A 23,663-nucleotide genomic window follows, 5' to 3' on the forward strand; every position below is an offset into this window, starting at 1 on the left:
CAGTCAGAGTGATTCTGTTAAAATAGAAATGTCATTCCCCTGCTTAAAACTCTTCAATGGCTTCCCACCTCACTCAGATTCCAAGCCTATGTCTTTAAAATGCCTTATAAGTCTCTGCCCCCACTCCTATCCCATTACCTCTCTAACCTCATCTCCTGCTACGGTTCCCCTCCCTCACTCCACTGCAGCTACACTAGCCTCCTTGCTGTTCTCCAAACACATCACTTCCTGTCTCAGGGCCTTTTACTTGTTTCCTCTACCTGGCATGTTAATTTTCTTCCAGTTTTCCCCATTGTTTGCTCTCTTTCTTTGATCTTTGCTCAAATGCCACTTTCCCAGTGAGGATCCCTGATCCCTTGAATTAAAGTTGCAATCCCTTCCCACCCCACCACCACATTCTCTATCCCTCTCTCTTGCTTATCACCATCTAATGTACTATATGTTCCATATTATAAATTTTAGTTATTATCCTTTCCTGTCCCCACTAGAATGTAAGTTCAAGAATTTTTTGTCTGTTTTATTAACTACTATATTCCTGGCCCTTAAATTAGTGTCTTGTACATAGTAGGTGCTCAACAATTTGTTGAACAAACAAAACATTAATAGGTATTCTGAATACCCATAAAAAGCTTGTTTGAGCTTATTATGGGAAAGAGGAATATGGGGGGATCCACAATTGAGTCCTCTACTCCTCCAGGTGCTCAGCTGAGACTGTGTGTGCATTTGTCTGTGCCTGTAGGTCTCCTGTTTGTATAGATGGACCACCTAGAAATAGCTGTGCTCTTTCAGGAACACCAAAAATTCATAGTGGACTGAAAATAAAATGATAAAATATACACTGATGGCTAAAATCAACATTTCATATTAGAGTCCAACATAGCCAAGTAGTAAAAGTCACCAGAAGGTTTAAGAAAAATGAGTATTTACCGAGTAGCTAGCACGTGCCAGGGAGCACAAAGATGATTTAGGTACAATCCTGCCTGCCCCCAAGGAGCTCACAGTCTGATGGGGAAGGTAAGCCATGGAAACAGACAACTATACAATATTATCATCAACCCACTAACAGGAAAATGTCCTAAGTACAAAGGCGACAGAGAGGAGAGAATGATTACGTGTAGTAGCAGAGGGGGATGATATCTGAGCTAGGTTCTGAAGCATGATTAGGGAGGAGGGAAAAGCCCAGAGAGAAATTTACAAGTGGGAGACATTTCATTATAATTTTTTTTCCCCCTCTGCTTACTAGAAATGCCTACCTATCTGGACTTTAACAGGAAATAGCCTGGCCAAGCTTGCAAAACTCCAAGTTGTGTGGAGCAGAATTTGAGAACTCCTGGTTATTGGGACACCCAAGGGAAGGAGACCAAAATGTTCACAAGGGCAAAGCAGAGAAGAGGGGACCATTTAACTCCACAGGACCCATCAGAGGCTCAAGACTCCCACAAGAAGGGTGTGAGGAAGGAGTATGAAGGGCGGAAGTACTTTATTTCTGCCTTGGCCCTTGCCTAGAGTACCCTTTTTCCTATTCTCCACCTCTCCGTATAATGTTACCTGCTTCTGAAGAGAGAGGTTGCCTTGGTAGTACAGAAAGACCTCATGTTCTGAATCTGAAGTCCCGGGTTTGAGTCCTATTAACTGTATAATCTTGTGCCCAGCTTCAAAATCTTTGCATGCCGCAGTCTAGAGCAGGGGTCCCCAAGGCCCGGGCCACGGACTGGTACCAGTCTGTGGCCTGTCAGGAACCGGGCCGCACAGCAGGAGGTGAGCAAGCGACGGTCGAGTGAGTGAAGCTTCATCTGTATTTACAACCACTCTCCATCCCTCGCATTACCGCCCGTGCTCCGCCTCCTATCAGATCAGCGGCGGCATTAGATTCCCATAGGAGCGAGAACCCTATTGTGAACTGAGCATGCGAAGGATCTAGGTTGTGCGCTCCTTATGAGAATCTAATGCCTGATGATCTGAGGTGGAGCTGAGGCAGTGATGCTAGCACTGGGGAGTGGCTGCAAATACAGATTATCATTAGCAGAGAGGTTTGACTGCACAGAGACTATAATAAATCAATTGCTTGCAGACTCATATCAAAACCCTATCAGTGAGTGGCAAGTGAAAACAAGCTCAGGGTTCCCACTGATTCTGCATTATGGTGAGTTGTATAATTATTTCATCATATATTACAATGTAATAATAATAGAAATAAAGTGCACAATAAATGTAATGTACTTGAATCATCCCGAAACCATCCCCTGCCCCACCCCCAGTCCGTGGAAAAATTGTCTTCCACGAAACTAGTCCCTGGTGCCAAAAAGGTTGAGGACCGCTGGTCTAGAGAGTGAAGTCCAAGCTCCTTGGCTTGGCTCTCAAGACCCTTCTCCATCTGGCCCCTGATGATCCCTCCAGCCTCATCTACCCCAAAACCCTTCTCAGCCAACAGCCAAGCACGTCTCTTGGGCTTTGTGTCTTCACAGACACTGTTCCCTCAGCTGACATCTTTCCCCTCCCCCTTCCCAAACTGGAGAATTCCCATTCCTCTTTCAAGACATGATTCTGGTGTTACTACCCCCAGGAGGCTTTTCCTGACGGCTAATTCAGCAATGGCCACAAAACCCCAGAGCTTCCTCTGTCCCAGCATGTGGAGCACATCTGCTCTTGCCCCTTACCATCCAGAGGATCTTTCTGCAACATAGGACTCACTGCCTCTCCCCTGCTTAAAAAAGGAAAGAAGTTTCATTTCTTGGCTTAAAGACCATAATCTTCACTGTGGCCTGCCAGGTCTGTGTGACCTCACCCCTGCGCTGCCTCTCCACCTTTCTCTTCTCACCCTTTGCTCTCTCTGCTCCAGCCAAACTAGTCTTTGTTTCTCAATGCACCATGTTTCTCTCTCAGGACCTTTGCACTTGCTTTACCCTGGCTAATTTCTACTCATTCTTCAGAGCTCACCTCAAAACTTCTTTCCTCTGGAAAACCCTCCTTGTGCCCCCTCCTCAGGCTAGTTTAGGTGGCACTTACCACAATAGTAATTTTAGAGCTATTTATGAATGATTTGATAACTGTCTCCCCCATGCTGTCTTGTTCATCACTGCATGAGGGACACCTAGAACAGAAGCTGGTGTAGAATGGGTGCTCAAGAAGTGTTTCTTGAATGACTGTGTAAGTGCTTAGCCTGTACCGCATTACATGAAAGCTCCAGTTTTCTCAAGCCAGCCTGTGAGCTCCTGGAGAACTAGTACAGCGTCAGCACCCAGCACCGTGCTTGGCACTTAGTGGGGCTCCATAAGGGTTTTCCAAGTTTGGGAGACACTGTGAAGTGCTGCCCAGATCCCCCATCAGTGAAGACTTGTAACACCAGCTATTGGGAATGCTGTCAGTGAAGAGCCTTTAACTGTCAGCCCCCCAGGGACAGGGCCCCCTTGGCTCCTGTCATAGCCCTTCCCAGATGGTCCCACATCCCATAAAAGATGAAGGCAGGGATATCAGAGGCCCGGTCTGGTCATCTTAGCTCATCTGGGGACAACTCTGATGGGCCATTCTAGTTCCAGAGCCCCTGTGGGGTCAGCCACGACTGTCCTCGGGCCTGCGTGGACCTCTGGACTTCTGCCCACTCCTGTTCCCTCCCCCTCCCTTCCACAGGTGTGGATCCCAGGGGCACTCCCTCATAAACACCCTGCACTGCAATCTCCATCTCAGAATCTGCTTCCCAGGAACCCAAACTGAAATAGGCCCTCTCTCTTCTCTTCTCCTCTCTCATCCCTTTCAGGGGACGTCCATTCATTCACCGAAAGTTCGTAGGCACCATTCAGCTGACAAAAAGTTTCACATCCATTTTTCTATTACTCTCATTCTGTACTGTCTAAGGGCGTCAGGAAGGCAACAGATGGAGAAACTGGGGCCCAGAGAGGTGCAGCGACCAGCCTAAGGGCACTGCACTAATTAAAAACTAGCTGAGCTCCCAGATGCAGTTTTCCACCTCCCTTTCCCTACCTAGTCGCTGCATCCTGGAGCAAGAGGGAGCCTCATTGAAACGAATTCCGGTCTCAGTGGGCAGAATCCTGAAACCATGGCTCTAGGGTCCGGGAAGGGGCGCGGAGTCCGACGCTCCCGCAGTACAGATGGGGAGACTGAGGTCCAGAGCCCGGCGGTCCACCGCCCGCGGAGAAGGGGGCGCGTCCTGCCCGGCTGGCCGCTTGGAGCCGGGGCCGCCTCCTCCCGCCCCCCGCGCCCGTGACCCCAGCCCTGCCTTTGCCCTTGCCACGCCGCCTGCTCGGGAGCGAGTCATGGTGGCGGCACTGGCGGCAGGGTGGCTGCTCCTGGCGGCTGCGGCCTGCGCGCAGCGGGAGCAGGACTTCTACGACTTCAAGGCGGTCAACATCCGGGGCAAGTTGGTGTCTCTGGAGAAGTACCGCGGCTCGGTGAGTGTCCGCCCGCCGGGCCTCGGCGCCGCCCAGCCGGGGCCTGACGGGGGCGCCCGGCGGCCCGGGACCCTGCCGGGTGTGGCTCCGAGGGGCTCTGGCCGCCCGGCCACCCCGCTCTGGCTCCCCACCCCCACCCAGGCATCCCCCCGGGCGCGGCGCCCCCGGATCCTGCGCCGGGTCTGTCCCTCGACTACGTGGCATGGCCCGGCGCGCGGTGAAACCCGAAACTCTCGCTGCTGGCGCCGATTTCCCTCCCAGCGATTTTGGGCAGCGGGGCCCAGCCTCTCACGCACTGGTCTAAAAAGTAACCCTAGCATCCTACGGCCTTTGTCTCTCCCATCCCCAGTTTCCACGTCCGGAACAGAGGGAGCTGGTGATATTAAGTCCAGTGAGAACATTGTGGAAATGAAAGCTCGGTGCAGAGGAAGTTATCATTTCAGACGCACGGGGACCTTACACAGATCATCCTTTAGAGAGTAGTACACTAAGGCCCAGAGAGGGAAGGTCACAAAGCGCTAGAAAGCACGGAGCCTGGAGGAGAACCGCTTATCCATCCGTGGCCTACTCTAGGCAAACTTTTAAGCTGGCAGCTCAGGCTGACATTTAAGTGTCATCCAGTATAACTGCTACCTCCTTACTGAGAGGGAATCTCAGCTCAGAGAGGACTTGAGAGGGCAAGTGTGCCTGGGTGAGTCTTTGAAACAAGAGTGAGCTTTAGCAAGACCAAGAAGAGCATTCCAGGCAAAGACAACTGTCAAATGCCAAGACTCAGAACTAAACAGCAAGAATGGTGATGCGGGTGGGGAGGTCTTCAAGCAGTTGTGCTTGAAGGAGTATAAAGCATGAGGGTGAAAGATGAGGCTGAAGAGGGTAGGGAGGGACCGAGAGGGGCCTTGAACGCTACATTCAGAGACCGAAATGTTGCACTGTGTGTAATGAAGAGCCCTCCAAGTTCACTTCTCAAGGTGGACCTGAGGCTGTGGTGTGGAAAGGGTGGGGAGTTGGTTTCTAATGGACAGGGAGACCCAGCATCCAGATTTGGATGGAACACACACACACACACACACACACACACACACGGCTGTTAGCATTCTTCTCCCAGGAGCAAGGGCATCCATCCTTAGTGAAGAAAGTACTCTCTAAGCCTTGGAATTCTCAATTATCCTGGGAGTACTGGGGATAGTAGTCCTTGTCCTGATTGCCCCCCCCCCCGCCCAAGGTATTGTGAGTTTCAAATGAGGTGACAATGTGGAAGCACTTGGTAGAGTGCTCTGTGCTTGTGTTTGTTTGTTGGGCCCCAGCAGGAACCTCATCCAAGACTCAGGGCAAAGGGCCAGTAAGAGCAGGGCCCATTCCCATTCAGGCCTTCCCTTCCCTCTGGTGCAGCTCACCAGAGAGCCCCAGGTTTAGCACTTGACAAGCTCTGCTACTCATTAATTCATTATTTATTATTGAGCACCTACTGTATACTAAGTACTGTGCCAGCCCTGGGGATACAACGGTGAACAAAACAGCTAAGTTTCCCCTTTAACAGAGCTTATATGAGGTGGAGAGGAGAGAGGCAATAAACAAGGAATGGAGAAATGAACAATGTAATTCCTAATAGTAATAGGTGCTAAGACAAAAACAGACAAAGGCTATCTGTTTTCAGAAGTAATAAGGCAGCCAGGATGTGAGGAACAGAAATCCTGGAGAAAAATTACCTGGAAAGTAGTCCCAGAATTCTGAGTGTTTTCATCCTCTAGGTCATTGGTAAATCCTAAAAAGCATTGGAGCAAGAGGCCTAGAAATCAATCAGAAAGAAACTGAAAAAAAAAAACAAAACGAAGTCACACACCTGCTACGAGGTAGAGTTAGAATTTGAACCCAGGCAGTCCAGTTCCAGAGCCCATGTCTTAATTTCCAGCTTATTTCCAGCTTTAGAGGGAAACCAGGAACAGTCAGTCAGTCCAGGGAACCTGTAAATGAAACTGTGTGTTAACCCAAGCTTGGTTTGCCACTTGGGCAATATGGTCATTCATTCACCTGCAAATAGCTACTGGCTCATTATGTGTATTTTACCATGGGTTTTTTAAAAATTGGAAGCAAAAAACACTGGCTTCTTTATAGGCACTACATGCCTGCCACTGGGTCCAGCCCTAGAGACATAGCCATGAGCAAAATTGTATGGTGTGTGCCCTCACGCTAACTGGGAAGACAGTCATTTAGACCAGTGTTGAGTGTAGATAAATGGGTGACACTCAGGAATGCCCTTGCCTACACTGTGAGGTTAGGTACATATAGGCCTGAGTGTAGTGTGTATGTGAATGGTTTATTTGTTTGCTTACTTCTGTGTACTCATCTGAGTCTGCATCTGTGCTTGTATATGTATATGTAAATTTACTGTGTGTATTTAGGTGTATCTGTCTGTGTTTTGTTCACTTTAAAGATAAGCTTTTTGGATTCAGGCACGGAAATAGAAATAGGATTTCCCTCCTTCCAAAAGTATAGGCAGACACACAAGATGTAGGTTAGAAATAAACAACCTTTAATGCTCTCAATGCCCAAGGATCCAGTAGAGAAGAAAGAGGAAGACCTCTGACTAGTGAAGGGAGCTAAGAGTCCCGGTTTCTCACCACCACAGGCACAATATGGCATATGCTGACAAAATGGGGGAGGTTGTTCTAACAGCCTGTGGCCCCAAGGAATGGGTGAGGGAGATACAGCACAGTGGTTCTCATCGCCTAGCTCAGTGGTTCTCAGCTGGTGGCGATCTTTTTTCCCAGGGGACGTTCGGCAATGTCTGGAGACATTTTTGATTGTTAAGACTAGGCATCTAGTGGGTGGAGGCCAGGGACGCTGCTAAACATTCTACAATGAACAGGACAGCCACCTCACAACAAAGATTATCCAGCCCCAAGTGTCAGTAGTGCTGAGGTTGAGAAACCCTATCCAGCCTCAGCAGTCTGTGCCAGAGCATCTCCAGTGCCCCAGGCTGCCCCTGGAAGGTGGCCCTCTTTATGGAGCCAGCTGGTATAATCCTGCCTCTTCTAAAAAGTGGCCAGGACTTCCCTGGTGGCGCAGTGGTTAAGAATCCGCCTGCCAATGCAGGGGACACGGGTTCGATCCCTGGTCCGGGAAGATCCCACATGCCGCAGAGCAACTAAGCCTGTGTGCCACAAATACTGAGCCTCCGCTCTAGAGCCTGTGAGCCACAACTACTGAGCCTGCATGCTGCAACTGCTGAAGCCTGCGCGCCTAGACCCCGTGCTCCGCAACAAGAGAAGCCACAGCAATAAGAAGCCTATGCACTGCAGCAAAGAGTAGCCCCCGCTCGCCGCAACTAGAGAAAGCCCACGCACAGCAACAAAGACCCAACGCAGCCAAAAATCAATCAATCAATCAATAAAATTTAAAAAATAATAATAAAATAAAAAGTGGCCAGAGAGATAGGGCTTGGCTACCTAAACACAGGGTGAGAATTTAAATCCTTTAATAATATATAACTAGACGCTAAAAACATAGCATTGGTGCCAAAATTGTAACTGCAGTAATATAATCAAGTTCCATCAGCCAGATTTATATTTATCACCGAACGGCAATAAATAAATATAAGGCAATCATAAATTTAAGGGTTAGTCTAGTGATAGAAGAAAGTGGTATTTGTTTGCTGGAGGGAGAGGGGCAAAAAGGGATTGCCCTGAGGTTCTTGGGATCCTTTTATCAAGAAAACCATGCCTGTCTATGTACCCATTCAGGTGATCATATATATGTGCACACTTACTTATTCATTCAGCACATACTTTCTGAGACTTTTCCATGTGTCAGGCCCAGTAATGAAGTGAACATAGCTCCTGCCCTCAGTGGGTTCACATTCTAGAAGGAAGACCAACACATGTATAGGCAACTACAGTGTAGAATGATGAGCGCTAGTTGACTGAGCCAGAAATTGAACCCAGGTCTGCCTTTTCTCTCTCCTGTATCACCTCCTGATGTGAGTTCACCAGTATGTGTGCCTCTCTCTGTGATGGTGTTCTGTGTGTTTGTGGGCATGTGTGATGTGTGCTAATGTATCTTTGTGTCGTGGGGCACAGGCATACCCATTCATGTGTATTGTGTACTTATTCTCATGAATGTTTATGTATGTGTTTCACACATGTCTGTAAGACCCTGCATGTTTATGAGAGAGAGCATTAATTGTTGAGGGGGCATCACATACGTGGGCATGTCAGGCCATGTACAAGTGTGTGCCTCTTCACTGGTTTGTGTATGTGTCTGGGTTTTGCTTTTGCCACCCAGGTGTCCCTGGTGGTGAACGTGGCTAGCGAGTGTGGCTTCACAGACCAGCACTACCGGGCCCTGCAACAGCTACAGCGGGACCTGGGGCCTCACCACTTCAACGTGCTTGCCTTTCCCTGCAACCAGTTTGGCCAGCAGGAGCCCAACAGCAACAAGGAGATTGAGAGCTTTGCCCGCCGCACCTACAGTGTCTCTTTCCCCATGTTTAGCAAGATCACAGTCACCGGCACTGGTGCCCACCCTGCCTTCAAGTACCTGATCCGTGAGTCCTGAGCCTTTCCCTCACCTTCCCTCAGCTGGCTGAGGCTGTGGCTCCCTGGGCAGCAGAAGCTACTGTCTGGCTGGGTGACCTGGGGCCCCTTAGACCCGCACAGGTGGGTTGATGGTCTGTTCTAGCGCTAATCTTTGAGGATGAGCTGAGCAGTATTCCTGCCTAAGAATATCTCCGCCCCTGCTGCCTTGCAGTTCTCCCTCAGAGTCACTCTTGCAGACTTCTCTGGGTGCCTGTTTCCATCTGCAGGGGCTCCTAGAAGGAGACTGGACCCTCAGATTTTAGTCAGTATGAATTAGTTGAGCTTATGGACTTAGCTGCAGGCAGGGGACGCCACATGCCTGGAGAAGGCTGGCCCGTATCTCCTATCCTGAGTCAGAGGCAAAGTGCGTAGGCCACAGGAGAGAAACCTTCTGAGCTAAAATACCAGATCTTGGGAATTCCCTGGCAGTGCAGCAGTTAGGACTCGGCACTTCCACTACCCGGCCTGGGTTCAGTCGCTGGTTGGGAAACTAAAATCCCGAGCAAGCTGTGTGGCGCAGCCATAAAAAAACCAAACAGATCTTAATATTTGAGAAATAGATTCCTTCTGCAGAAGCCTCAGAACCACAAAATGGGGTCATTAGCCAAGCTTGTCATTAAGTCCTGTTTCCTTTCTCAGGCCTTTCCCTTCCTTTGGGGGCTCCATTTTTGCCTTCTCCCACCTCCTATTCCATGCTTCTGGTTGCCTTCATATCCCTCACTACCACCCCCCACCCCCCGCCAATCCATTCACCTGGAAGAGTAAATAACAAACAACAGTGTAGCAAACAAAAGGTCCCTTACTGAGGCAATTTGAATTTTGCTTTGTGGGTCAATCCTAATATTTGTTTTTTTCCCCTGTGTGTTTTTATTAGTTCCTTCTCAGTTCCCATAGTTATAGATCAAACCTGGCTGTGCTTTAGAAGCACCTGGGGAGCTCTTAAAAATGCAGTAGCCTGAGACCTACTGAAGCAGAGCCCAAGAATCTGTTTATATTAAGCCCCCCTCCTCCACCACCACCACCACCATGATTCAGATGCAGAGAGTCCATGGACTAACATTTGGAAACCATTGAGATTTAATCAGAAAATAGGATATAGACTGTGTAGTAGTTTGAGGTCATTAATAAAGGAAGATCTGACATTGCCTTACCCAGCACTTCACAGAATCATAAAGCAGTAGTTCTCAACCTGGGCACCAGATTGCAATCTCCTGGAAAGCTTTTGAAAAATACTGATGCCTGAGTCTCACCCCCAGATATTCTTACTTAAGTGGTATGGGGTTATGGACTGGGCATCAGGATTTTTAAAAGCTTTCCAGTTCATTCTAACTAATAGAACCACTACTTCAAGGGAGAGATGGACACCAATAGTGGAATTCCAGGAGATGGGACACAGGGAAGCACACTTTGCTCTCCTTCTTCCTTTGCTCTAGAGACTTCTGGAAAGGAGCCCACCTGGAACTTCTGGAAGTACCTAGTGGCCCCAGATGGAAAGGTGATAGAGGCTTGGGACCCAACCGTGTCGGTGGAGGAGATAAGGCCCCAGATTACAGCGCTTGTGAGGAAGCTCATCCTGAAGAAGCGAGAAGACTTATAACTACTTTCCCTCCTCTCCCACTGTCCCCTCCCCTCACTGTTCACGAGTGACCAAAGCAAACTCAAATGGTGCTATAAGGGAGAGACTACTGACTCTCCTTCCTCCACTCTTATCCCACCTACCCCATCACTCCTGTCTGGGGAAAATTCTAGTAGTTTGATTATTTGAAACTTAGAGCAACCTGTAAGAACCCCTGACCAGTGACAGCTCTTGACCAATGACTCACCAACCAGTAAGAACCTCTAGCCCATGAAAACATGTGGCAAATAGAGGTACAAGCAATAATCTCCTACCTGTTATGAACTCTGTAAAATGAGGCCAATTCCTACCTCATAGGGCTGTTGTGGGGATGAGGATGAAAGGCCTATGAAAGTGCCTAGGGCAGTGCCAGCTAACTAGGGGGCGTTCAATAAATGTTTTTTGCATATGAACCAAAAAATAAGTTGTGATCAATAAAAACTTGAACCCAACATGAATTTCCAGCCATGAGAATCCAGGCCAAACATTTTTTGTTGTTGTTGTTTTCCTATGTATTTTTTTCAATTACCAAAGTAATACAAATTCATTGTAAAATAAGACGTTACAAAATAAAAATGAAACTGTCCCCCTCATTTCCTATATGGTCACTCCCTGGAGGTAAACACTGTTAGCAGTTTGGTACCAAGTCTTCCCAGACTTTTTTTTATCAAGCCTATCATTATTGCCCAGTAAGAATTCACTGACCAAAAGTACACTACAATTGCAAACAGGCAAAGGATAAGAACAGATAATTCACAGAAAAATAGAGACGGGTAATGAGGATGTGAAAGGATGTTCAGCCTCATTCAAGTTGGAAAGATTTTGTTAAATGATAATACCTGTCATTGGTGAGGATGTGGAGAAATGGGCATTCGCATAAGCTGTTGGTGGGACAACAAACTGGCACAAGTTTTTAGAGGATGACTTGTCAATATCGTTTTGTTTTTTTTTAAAGAAAACACCCTGTGCTGTTTTTTTGTTTTGTTTTTTTTAAAATTTATTTATTTATTTATTTTATTTTTGGCTGTCTTGGGTCTTCGTTTCTGTGCGAGGGCTTTCTCTAGTTGCGGCAAGCGGGGGCCACTCTTCATTGCGGTGCGCGGGCCTCTCACTATCGTGGCCTCTCTTGTTGCAGAGTACAGGCTCCAGACGCGCAGGCTCAGTAGTTGTGGCTCACGGGCCTAGTTGCTCCGCGGCATGTGGGATCTTCCCAGACCAGGGCTCGAACCCGTGTCCCCTGCATTAGCAGGCAGATTCTCAACCACTGCGCCACCAGGGAAGCCCCATCAATATCTTTTAAAACAAAATGTTTATACGCTTTGATCCACCATTTCTCCTTTTGAAAGACTCCCAAACTGTGCAAATATGTGTGTACAATAATATGTGTGTACATTGTTCATAATGGTGAAAATTTGATGCAATCCTTGTGTCCATCAGTATGGTTTGGTAACAAATTATGGTACAAATCCAAATGATAATAATAACTAATAGAGGGCTTCCCTGGTGGCGCAGTGGTTAAGAATCTGCCTGCCAATGCAGGGGACACAGGTTCGAGCCCTGGTCTGGGAAGATCCCACATGCCACGGAGCAACTAAGCCCGTGCGCCACAACTACTAAGCCTGCAGTCCAGAGCCTGTGAGCCACAACTGCTGAGCCCGCTGTGCCACAACTACCGAAGCCTGTGCACCTACAGCCTGTGCTCCGCAACAAGAGAAGCCACCACAATGAGAAGCCCGCGCACCACAACGAAGAGTAGCCCCCGCTCGCCGCAACTAGAGAAAGCCTGTGCACAGCAACGAAGACCCAACACAGCCAAAAATAAATAAATAAAATAAATAAATTTTTTTAAAAGGGAAATAACAATAAAAAATATATATATAAATAGTAATAACTAATACAGTTATTCAAATGAATGAATTAATTTCTATGCTACCATAGAAAATTGTCCAAAAGTGAAAAAATGGCAAGTTGTAATGAACACATGCACACACAAAAAAACATCCAGTACAAACAAGAATAATATTTTTATTAAAAATTTACAATGTTAAGTGTGAGAGAGAGAGGGAGGGAAGGAGGGAGGGAGGGATGTAGACCAAACTGTTAATGGTGGTTGTCCGTGAGGGCGTGGAGTGGGATAACAGGAGTCATTCACTTTCTTTGTTAAGTATTTTTGTAATGTTTGAATTTTGTATGTAAAAATACGTATTTCACTTTTATATAAATATAGAAAAGAAGTGATGAGCAGAGTCACTGATCGATAATTTATTGGCCAATGAGAAGTTCATGTCTACTTCTCCCGAACTCACTCTTCTAGAAGAAGGAAACTCATATTCAAGTCTTGGCTGTGCCCTTGACTCACAGACTGAGCAAATTGTTCCCTCTCTGCTGTCTTCCACTTTCCCACTGGACAATGAAAGGGTTGAACTGTGCTCAAAGCCTCCCTTAATGATCCTTCCCAGAAGCTGCAAGAGTAAATGAAGGCTTTCTGTGGGCTGACCACACACCACCCTGTGGTGGCCTCCAGCCTGTCCTTACACACCCTCCTCCAACCTCTGTCTCTGTACATGGTCGTTTCCGCGTGTGCGCAGGCACACACACACACACACACACACAGTGAAATCCAGCTATCACAGAAATTTTTGTGATGAACACCTCAGAACCACATTCTCAATGGACATCTCTCTGACCTCACCCTACTTGACCTGTCAGCCACTTCTGACATTGCTGATTGTACGACTCTTCTCCCTGACACATTCTCTTCCCTTCTTAGTTTCCCTGCCCCTGCCTTCTCTTGGTTTTCCCCCGTCTCTCTGAGTGCTCCTTCCTTCTCAGTGTCTGTCCATGACTCTTCCTCCTCTGCCCACTCCTTCCCTGTTGGTCTTCCTTAGGCTTCTAGGCGGGTCCCTTTTCTCACTTCGTATACTCTTCCGCAACCGTCTCATTTTTTCTCTACACCCTGATGATACCTAAATCTCTACCTTGTATCTATGCTGGACTCATACCCACTTGCCTACTGGGCATGACTAGAGACACCTCAATTCAGTGTCTCCAGAACTAAACTCATCACCTCTCCCTGACACACCCACTCTCCCTTATCCCCAGCCTTCACAAACCCCCTAAGCCTTTCCTTCCACACACCACTCACTCGCTCACTCACCATTTTGTTGAGCTCTCTTGTCACCCTCAGATGATTCTCATTCACTATCAACTGGTCCCAGGTCCTCAAAGAGAGTGTGGACCCATTCTAATTGCTTATTTATTTCTCTGAGCTGGGCTGGAGTGTGGAGGGAGGAGAGCGTGACTATGAGGGGAATCTCTGGAAAATTATGGTTGGAAGGGACTTTCATTCATCAACAAATATTTCTTGAGCATTGCCTGTGTGTCAAGTTCTGCATTAGGTTCTAGGGATACGTCAGTGAGCAAAACACCCGTGTTCCCAGCTGTCATGGTGCTCAGAGAATAGTGGGAAAGCCAAACATTAAACAAATAATTACACCAATTATTATACAATTACAATTATGATAAGCAGCAGGAAGAAGTACAAGGAACCACGAGCATGTATAAAAGTGGCATTGGACATATTCTGGAGTTCAGTGGAGGCTTCCCTGAGAAATGACATTTAAGCTGAGAGCTGAAATTTTAATAACAGTTAGGGCAAAGAAGTAGAGGGGAGGGTTTGTAAACAGAAGCAGTGGCTGGAGCAAAGACCCTAATGAGGGAAGATGCTCAATAGAATGGAGCCAGTGCTGCTTGGAGCGAAGTGATAGGGAGAAGGGTCAGAGAGGTAGGCAGGGGCCAGATCATTCAAGGTCTTGTGGGATCCAGGTAAGAAATGTTAGTGACTTGACTTAGCATCACAGAGTCTGTCTTCAGTCCCAAACCTGAAGGTCAGAAATAAACCCTTGGTACAGAGGCAGACACTGAACTACAGATAGGAGAAGTAGATGGCTCTGGGGCTACCCAGAGCACCGGTCAGCATGGAGACACCTGTGGAAGGCAGGCAGATCTGAAACCTCCCAGCTCCAGCAGGGCCAGCCTGGTGTTTACTGGAGGGAATTGCTGAGGCCTGGATCGCTACAAATCACCAAACTTCTTGCATAGATTCCTGGGCCCCAGAGGGATTACACTGCAGGTGGTCAATAGGCTACATTTCAAGAAAGAAACACTGCCTTGGGTATAACAAAAAAAAAACTCTGCAGCTTCCTCTCCTCCCCACATCTCCTTCAGTCCCTACATCCTAGCCCTTACCTGTGACTTTTACCACTTTGTGTCGGGATAGAGATTTGGCAGCTACAACAAGAACCCAAAGTAAACACAGTCTCAAAAATAGTAGGTTTTTTCTATACCATGTAAAAATTGGACCTTTACCCTGCTCCATGAATTAGTCAGGGGTCTGGGCTTATGGCTCTGGCATCCCGAGGACGTTGTCATCAGCCGCATGACCCAGACATAATTTATTTTCACTAGGAAATAAAGTTTTTATTCTGTATGGCCATGTGCCCATATGAAAATTGAGTTCCATTAACATAAAAGAAGGGGAGAACAGATGTTGCAGGGGTCAGGGACAAATAGCCATCTCTGCGCTATATCTTAACATTTTTCAAATCTCTCTCCTCTCCTTTTTCCTGCTACGACTATCCTAACTCAGGATTTATCATCTTTCTGGCTCATATCCTTGGCCCCAATTCCCTCCTTCAATCCATCCTTCATGTCACAAGCTGAATGATGTTCCAAAACGCAGACCTGAGCATATCACCTCTCTGCTTCAGTGTGCCCCCCAACCCTTATCCTTGGAATAAAGGCTTGGTTCTTTAAACTGTCATTCAAAGTCCTTGTGCCTCATCTTCCTCAATTTCTAACCTTTGGTGTTGCTACAGCACCAAACTGCTTGCTATATTCTCTCTCATTTCTTCCTCCCATTGCACAGGTAGAAATTCTTTTCCTTTCCCTGATACTGCTGTGCACCTTATCTCTGCTGTATTCTTTGAACGTAAGAAATGCCTGGCCCATAGTAGGTGTTCAAAAGTCATATATTGACTGACTACCTCATTGTCATCATCTATGTCTGTTTCTAAGTGTCCTAGAGACTGTCTCAGCCCCTGCATTGGCTAGGTTCCCCCTAAAAGGCTCAAATCCTCCCGTGGAAGGGGTGACCAATCTCAGTAAAATGGGAAAGCCCAGTCAGAAGGCCCCTTCTTCTAATCTCTTGGAATATGAGTGCTCCCCTCTGAGCACATGACCAATTATGCCCTGCTGGTCATTCTCCAGAGGGGGGGTCCCAGGGCCACAATCGTCCGTGGTGTTAGTGACGATTGCATGGGAAAAACTTATATTTTAAAAGTTACTCGTTTTTCATATGACATTCAAATTTAACCAGCCGTCTTGCATCTTATCTGGCAACACTAATCCAGGGTTGAATACCATGCAGTAGGAAGTTGAACTAGATAGCCTCTAGGAACCTTTCAACTCTAGGAAGCAAAGATTCTAACTCTTCTGATTCACCTTGTAACTCCCAATGAAAGCAGAAACTCAGGATTAAAGTCAAAGAGCTGAGAACATAGTTAATAGGCTAATCAACATAACAAATGACAATATCCCCTTACTAGATGTGTAACATTGGGGCAGTCACTTAATCTACCTCAACCTCCATTGCTTCATCTAGCCAATAAAAGGAAACCAAGATTTTACCTAATAAATGCTGGGCACTGTGCTAGACACTTCTATGTGCTGCCTCCGCTGGAATGTTCAGACAAACTAATGTGTGAAAAGGCCCTTTGTAAGTGGAAGTGGGCTGTAACAAATGTGAAACAGTATTAGCATTAGTGTAGCACCTATCTCTAGCTGATTTCCTTTACTGAAACCTTCAGGGGAAAGAAGTTTCCCTAGTTTGGTCATATTGTAGGGGAAAAACATTGTCTAGGACTCTAGTGTCTAGAGCAGTGATTCTTAACTAAGGGTGATTTTGCTCACCAGGGGACATTTGGCAATGTCTGGAGACATTTTGGTTGTCACAGCTGGGTAATGGGTACTACTGGCATCTAGAGGGTAGAAGCCAGGGATGCTGCTAAACATCCTACAGTACTCAGGACTGTCCCCTACAGCAAAGAATTACCTGGCTTAAAATGTCAGGAGGCTGAGAAATCATGGTCTAGAGTACTGCCAAGCAGAATTTATATCCCAGCTCTACCACTTAGCAGCTGGGTGACTCATGGACTTTACCTCTCTGTGCCTCAGTGTCCTCTTCTGGGACATCTGGGATATTAATAGCACTTACCTCATAGGCCTATTTTGATGATTAAATAAAAATACACCCATAAAGCACTGGAGTACCTGATACATAGTAAACATTCAGTAAATGATAGTTCTTCTTATAGTTATTTAAGTATTACTGTCCCCTCTTAAAAGATAGGAAATTGAGACTCAGAGAGGGGAACAGACTTGACCAAGGTCAAGAGAAAAAGCAATTCTAGTCATGGGGTTGACAAACGTCACCAAGAATCTTCTGTAGACAAAGGCTGCAGTTTTCTTGTGTGCGGACCTAACATGAGACACCATCCTTGCTCTCAGCAAAGTGGAAGGAAAAGGAGAACTAACCTTTACTGAGTGCTCACATAACCTATATCTCATCTCTTCAGGTAGGTATTATGATTTCCATTTTACAGATATGACTAAGTGAGGAGTCTAAAGTCTCCCAGCAAGTCAATTGCCAAGTAGCAATTGATATCCAGGCTGACCCACTACCAAAGTCCCTGCCTCTCCCTCTGTTCTCTGCTCCCTAGACTCTGGTAACACTCCAGCAGGGACAGGGAGGGTTTAGGTTTGGAGATTTTGATTCTGGGAGAAGGCCATTCACTCCAGGGTGCAGCAGTCTTGGAGTAAATTGCAGAAGTGGCTGCTCTCAGACTGAAAAAGAACTGTGAATATGAAAAATGCTTAATAACAAATAAAGTGCTGGACTCATGTTGAGACCAAAGAAGGAGGTAGACAAAAGCAGTGTTTGTTTCCTTGAACTTTGGGGATTGGCAAACCCAGGACAAATCCTAGTTTCTGCCATTCCTGGCTGTTTCCTTGGGTGAGAACTTAACCTCTTTGAAGCTCAATATCTTTATATATAAAATACCCATTCAGAATCATTCGTTCATTTATTTTATTTTATCTTTTTAACATCTTTATTGGCGTATAATTGCTTTACAATGGTGTGTTAGTTTCTGCTGTATAACAAAGTGAATCAGCTATATGCATACGTACATCCCCATATCCCCTCCCTCTTGCGTCACCCTCCCACCCTCCCTATCCCACCCCTCTAGGTGGTCACAAAGCACCCAGCTGATCTCCCTGTGCTATGCGGCTGCTTCCCACTAGCTGTCTATTTTACATTTGGTAGTGTATATATGTCCATGCCACTCTCTCACTGCGTCCCAGCTTCCCCTTCCCCCTCCCCGTGTCCTCAAGTCCATTCTCTACGTCTGTGTCTTTATTCCTGTCCTGCCCCTAGGTTCATGAGAACCATTCTTTCATTCATTTATTAGTTCTTCCTCCTCCCTTAACCTATATGGCTATGCAGATTTTGAAGGTGGCCAGCAGAAAGGACAATTAGGAGTTGAAATCTAGCCTGAACTCTACTTACCCAGCCTTGCCTTTGGCATAGAGCTATATAAAACCAGAGGAAGGGACACTTTTTTAAAAAAAAATTTACTTATTTATTTAGGCTGCACCAGGTCTTAGTTGAGGCACTTGGGATCTTTGTTGACACATGTGGGATCGTTTGTTGTAGCATGTGGGATCTTTTAGTTGCAGCATGCAGGCTCATAGTTGTGGCATGCAGCCTTCTTAGTTGTGGCATGCAGGCTTCTTATTTGCAGCATGCAGGCTCATAGTTGTGGCATGCAGGCTTCTTATTTGCAGCATGCAGGCTCATGGTTGAGGCATGCATGCGGGATCTAGTTCCCTGACCAGGGATCGAACCCGTGCCCCCTGCATTGGGAGCTTGGAGTCTTACCCACTGGACCACCAGGGAAGTCCCAAGGGGCACTTTTTCCTGATTTGCACAAAAGCGCACAAAAGAACAAAGGTGGCACAAAGCAACAGCTTGAGAACCAGCCCTAGACTAAGTGTGGTGAAACCAGCACCGAGCAGGTATAACTTTTGTCCTAGAGGAGCCCATAGTCTGAAGCTGTGGTTCCTAAGTGAGATGATGGCACATGGACGTGTTCAATGAATGGTACACATAGACAGAACAGCAGATGCTGCAATAAAGAATGGTGCTTTCGGGGGCGGCGAGTCTTCAAGATGGACCTTGGAGAGTGTAGAGGATTTAGATAAGAAAAGAAGGGAACTACATAGGCAAAAACTTGGGAGACGAGGCTCCCTTCCCAGGTCAGATTGGCTGAAACAGAGGCTTCCTGTAGGAGAGAAGAGGCAGGTATAGTTGGAGAGGTATGGAGAGTTCAAATTTTAGAGGTCAGACTAGAACCACTGGGGCTACTTCAACAGCTCAGGTCAAGCCTTCAGAGGACCTCTCTGTTGATAAGTGTGTGATGGGAGAGAATCAAATGCAGAGAAAAAAGAATCACATAACTCTGCCTCAAAAGTCAAAAGAATTCTCTTCAGCATTGTACTGGAAATCCTAGACAGTGTAACAAAACAAGAAAAAAATAAAATGCATCAACTGGAAAGGAAAAGTAAAACTGCCTTTATTCACAAGCAACATAATATGTTGCCTGTGAGGAAATCATATTTTTTTCATGTTAACATAAAAAAATCCTTAGTCTATTAAAAAGCTACTAGAACTAATAACTGAATTTTACAAGATCTCAGAATACAAGGTGAATATAGGAAAATAAGTTGTATTTCTATAAATTGGCAACAAACAATTGGAATATCACATTAAAAATGTCATTTACAATAGCATCAAAAATAAGAAAAAGGGAAAAATTTTATAAAATGTGTACAAGACCTGTACATGGAATAGTATAAAACATTGCTGAGAGAAACTAAGAACTAAATAAATGAAGAGATATATACCATGTTCATGGATTGGGAAACTCAATATTAAGATGTTAATTCTCTCCAAATTGATCTATTGATTCAATGCAATCCTAAACAAAATTCAAGCATGATTTTTGGGGGCAGAAATTGACAAGCAGATTCTAAAATTTATATGGAAATGCAAAGGACCCAGAATCACGAAAACAATTTTGAAAAATAAGGACAAAGTTAGAGGACTTATACTACCTGATTTTAAGACTCACTTATAAAGCTACAGTAATTAAGACAGAGTGGAATTGGCATAAGGATAGATCCAGATCAGGTCAATGAAATAGAATAGAGAATTCAGAAATAAATCCACACATACATGGTTAATTGAGTTTTGCCAAAGGTGTCAAATTAATTCAATAGAGAAAAGATAGTCCTTTCAAAGGACGGTTTTGAAACTACTTTTACTTCATATTTGGCACATAAATTAACTCAAAAAATTCAGAGGCATAAATGTAAAAGCTAAAGCTATAAAACTTTTGGAAGAAAACATAGGAGAAAATCTTTGTTATCATGGGGTCTGCAAAGATCTTTTTTTTTGCCCCCCCCCCCCACGTCATGTGGGATCTTAGTTCTCTGACCAGGGATTGAACCTGCACACCCTGCATTGGAAGTGTGGAGTCTTAACCACTAGACCACCAGGGAAGTCCTGGCAAAGATCTTTTTTAGATAGAACACAGAAAGCACTAATCTTAATAGAAAAAAAAGTGATAAATTGAACTATCAAAATTCTTAATTTTGGCTTTTCAAAAAACACCATTAAGAAAAATGAGAGGGCTTCCCTGGTGGCACAGTGGTTAAGAATCTGCCTGCCAATGCAGGGGACACAGGTTCATGTCCTGGTCCGGGAAGATCCCACATGCCGCGGAGCAACTAAGCCCGTGTGCCACAACTACTGAGCCTGCGCTCTAGAGCCCGTGGGCCACAACTACTGGGGCCGCATGCCACAACTACTGAATCCCGTGCACCTAGAGCCCGTGCTCCGCAACAAGAGAAGCCACTGCAATGAGAAGTCCACACACAGCAACGAAGAGTAGCCCCCGCTTGCCACAACTAGAGAAAGCCCGTGCGCAGCAACGAAGCCCCGGTTCAGCCAAAAATAAAAAACTAAAGAAATTTAAAAAAAAAAAAAGAAAAGAAAAATGAGAAAGAACACAACATTGTAAATCAACTATACTTTAATAAAAGAAAAATTTAATGAGAAGTCAAGCTAAAGATTGGGAAAGAATATTTACAATAATATATTGATAAAGGATTTGTATCCAGAATATATAAGAACTGTTACAGTTCAATAAGAAGATAACCCAATTTAAAAACAGGCAAAAAAAAAAAAAATAGGCAAAACATACATTTTGCCAAAGAAGATACACGAATGGTTAATGAGCACATGAAAATTTATTCATCATTAGCCATTAGGAAAAAACAAATTAAACCCATGATGAGATGCTACTTCACGTCTACAAGAATAACCAAAATAAAAAATACTGACAATACCAAGTTCTGGTGAGGATGTAGAGCCCTGACTCTCTCTCATACATTGCTGGTGGGGATGCAAAATGGTTCCAACCACACTCTGGAAGACAGTTTGGCAACTTCTTATAAAGTTAAACATACATCCACCCTATTACCACAAAACTCCACTTCTAGGATTCACCCAAGGGAAATGAAAACATAGCCCCCCCCCCAAAAAAAGCTTATACGCAAAAAATTTTATAGCAACTTTATTCATGATAGTACCCAGCCAGAAACAACTCTAATGCCTATGAAGAGTTGAATGGACTAATTGCAGTATTTCATATAATGAGTATATTTCCAGGTACTCGGCAATAAAAGGAAGGAACTACTCCTACATGCAACAATTTCTGTGTATCTCAAAGGCACTGTGGTGAGCAAAATAGGTCAGGCACAAAAGAGGACATACTATCGGATTCCATTAAGACAAAAATTCAAGAACAGGCAGAACTAATCTATAGGAAGGGAGAGCAGAGCAGTGGTTGTCTAAGGCAAAGCTAGGGGTTGGGGGGAGGGCTGACTGCAAAGTGGCACAATGGATGGTGACAAGTGATGGAAATGTGCTGTATCCTGACTGTGGTGGTACTTACATGAGTATAAAGTCACCAAGCTGTACACTTAAAATGGGTCTATTTTACTGTTTGTAAAATATACCTCAGTAAAATTGATTTTAAAAATAAAAAATCACAAGAGAAACAGCATTATCTAGTAATAAAAGAAATTGGAAGGAATCTGAACTTTGAAGAAAATGGATAATAAATTATCATATATTCACTAAGTGGAAAACTATCTAGCAGTAAAAATGAATGAGCCAGATTGAGCATACACATCAATATAGACAAAACTCAAAAACATAAGACTGAGTGAAAAAAAGCAGACTCCAGAAGAATACATGCAATGTGATGCTATTTATTTAAGATGTAATCACATGTAAAGCAATTTCATACATTGTTCAAAGATCCATATGTATGTGATAAATGCATGAATAAGAGCATGGGGATGATAAACACTGAATTCAGGAGAATACTTATGTGGGGAAGGAGGAGCATGGAGGGCAGGAGTGGGGCTTCAAACAGGATTGATCAAATTTTTTATTTCTTAAATTTGAGTAGTACATGGGTGGTTCTTGTATTATTCTTTATGTTGTTTGTGTGTTTTAAAGATTTCATAGGAAGACAAACAAACAGCAAACTAACGAAAACCTAAACCCAAAGAGTAACCACTTAGAGTTGGGGGAGAGCCTAGCTGGTATCAGGAGATCTGAGCCTCAGTCCGGTTTGTCCCTGGATTTCATGTTCCAACGTGGCAAAGCCAGTTCTCTCAGGATAAGACGCAAGAGCCTCATTCTGGAAAAGAAGGGAAAGAATCAGTCTTGGGCATCAGGGGAGTGGTCGTGCGAGGAACTGGCACTTGCGCTTAATGCACGTCAGCGTCCTTTCTTTGCTTCTCCAGCTGCGGTGACCTGCAAGCTGGCACCGGAGCCGAGCCGGGTCGGGGATGGAGAGAGCCATCGGGGAGGGGCGTCGGGCGGTTACAGCTGGAGGCAGTAGGGCAAGGGGAGAGGGGGGTGCTCCGCTGCGTCCAGAGTCCAAGGACTCCAGGCAGACCACCCAGTGAGCGAACCGAGCCCTCACCGCGGGTTGTGCCCGGGTTCTCAGCCTCCGTGGACTTCGGTCACCGAGCTGCGCGGCCCACGACAGCGAGGGGCGTTTCTTTCCGGACCCCTGAGGACCGGGCTCCGGAGCAAGGCTGCCAGGTCTAGAGCGCATTGTTTTGAGAACCACGCAGAAGGGGCTTCCAGTTACTGTGGCTGGCTGGGTGCCAGGCTTCATGCTCTTCCATCTTCACTACTGCCCTAATGCAGAGAGGGAAAGTGACCTGCCTAAGGTCACACCGCAGGTGATTGTAGCTTATTACTTGTATATCCTTAAGCAAGTTACTTAACCTCTCTGGGTCCAGTTTTCCTATGGGTAGAGTGGGTGCAAAATTATGTGTGTATGTGTGTATCTGGAAGACTCCATATCAAAGTATTAATAGATATTTCTACCTGGTGAGGTAATGGGTGATATTTTTGCTTTTGGTTTATCTAATTTTCTAATTTGTTGTTTTAAAATAAATATGTACATATTTAATTATTTTTATTTTTATTAAGAGAGTAATACTGCACAGAGTTGTGAGGACTGAAGGAGACTATGAAAAGCACAGAGCACAATTTCTAGTTCACAGTGTGTTCTCCATAAATGTGAGTTCTCCCTGCTCACTCTTCCCTCCTACACTTTCCTTCCCCTCTGGTTGGAGACTCTGGCCCCCAGACCTCAGGTTGGGAGGAAGGAGGGGTCTATTTACTAGCTGTGTGGCTTTGGATAAATCACTTGACCTCTCTGAGTCTCAGTTACCTTCCCTGCAGAATGGGAAGAAAAACACCTACCTCAAAGAAAGTTTTCAAGGACTACATGACATGCAAGACGGGAAACTGCCTGGCACATAGTAGGTCTGCAGTAAGTGTCTGTAGGAAGAAAC

The 23,663-nt window shown here is 45.5% G+C and overlaps 1 protein-coding gene across 1 annotated transcript; it reads left to right on the plus strand.

The window, feature by feature from the left end:
- The first annotated feature begins 4,082 nt into the window (after positions 1–4,082).
- GPX7 (glutathione peroxidase 7) lies at positions 4,083–11,019 on the plus strand. Its single transcript, XM_068539888.1, has 3 exons — positions 4,083–4,406; positions 8,688–8,949; positions 10,414–11,019. The coding sequence occupies exons 1-3, from the start codon at positions 4,107–4,109 to the stop codon at positions 10,575–10,577; spliced, it is 726 nt and encodes a 241-aa protein (XP_068395989.1). The 5' UTR covers positions 4,083–4,106; the 3' UTR covers positions 10,578–11,019.
- The last annotated feature ends 12,644 nt before the right edge of the window (positions 11,020–23,663 follow it).

This window comes from Eschrichtius robustus, chromosome 3 (assembly GCF_028021215.1).
Source record: "Eschrichtius robustus isolate mEscRob2 chromosome 3, mEscRob2.pri, whole genome shotgun sequence".
NCBI lineage: Eukaryota > Metazoa > Chordata > Mammalia > Artiodactyla > Eschrichtiidae > Eschrichtius > Eschrichtius robustus.

Excerpts from the sequence above, each read along its gene's own strand:
- GPX7 (XM_068539888.1), top strand. The coding sequence starts at position 4,107 with ATGGGGAGACTGAGGTCCAGAGCCCGGCGGTCCACCGCCCGCGGAGAA. Across the intron at positions 4,407-8,687 it reads TGGAGAAGTACCGCGGCTCG|GTGTCCCTGGTGGTGAACGT; the intron begins GTGAGTGTCCGC and ends TTTGCCACCCAG. Across the intron at positions 8,950-10,413 it reads TGCCTTCAAGTACCTGATCC|AGACTTCTGGAAAGGAGCCC; the intron begins GTGAGTCCTGAG and ends CCTTTGCTCTAG.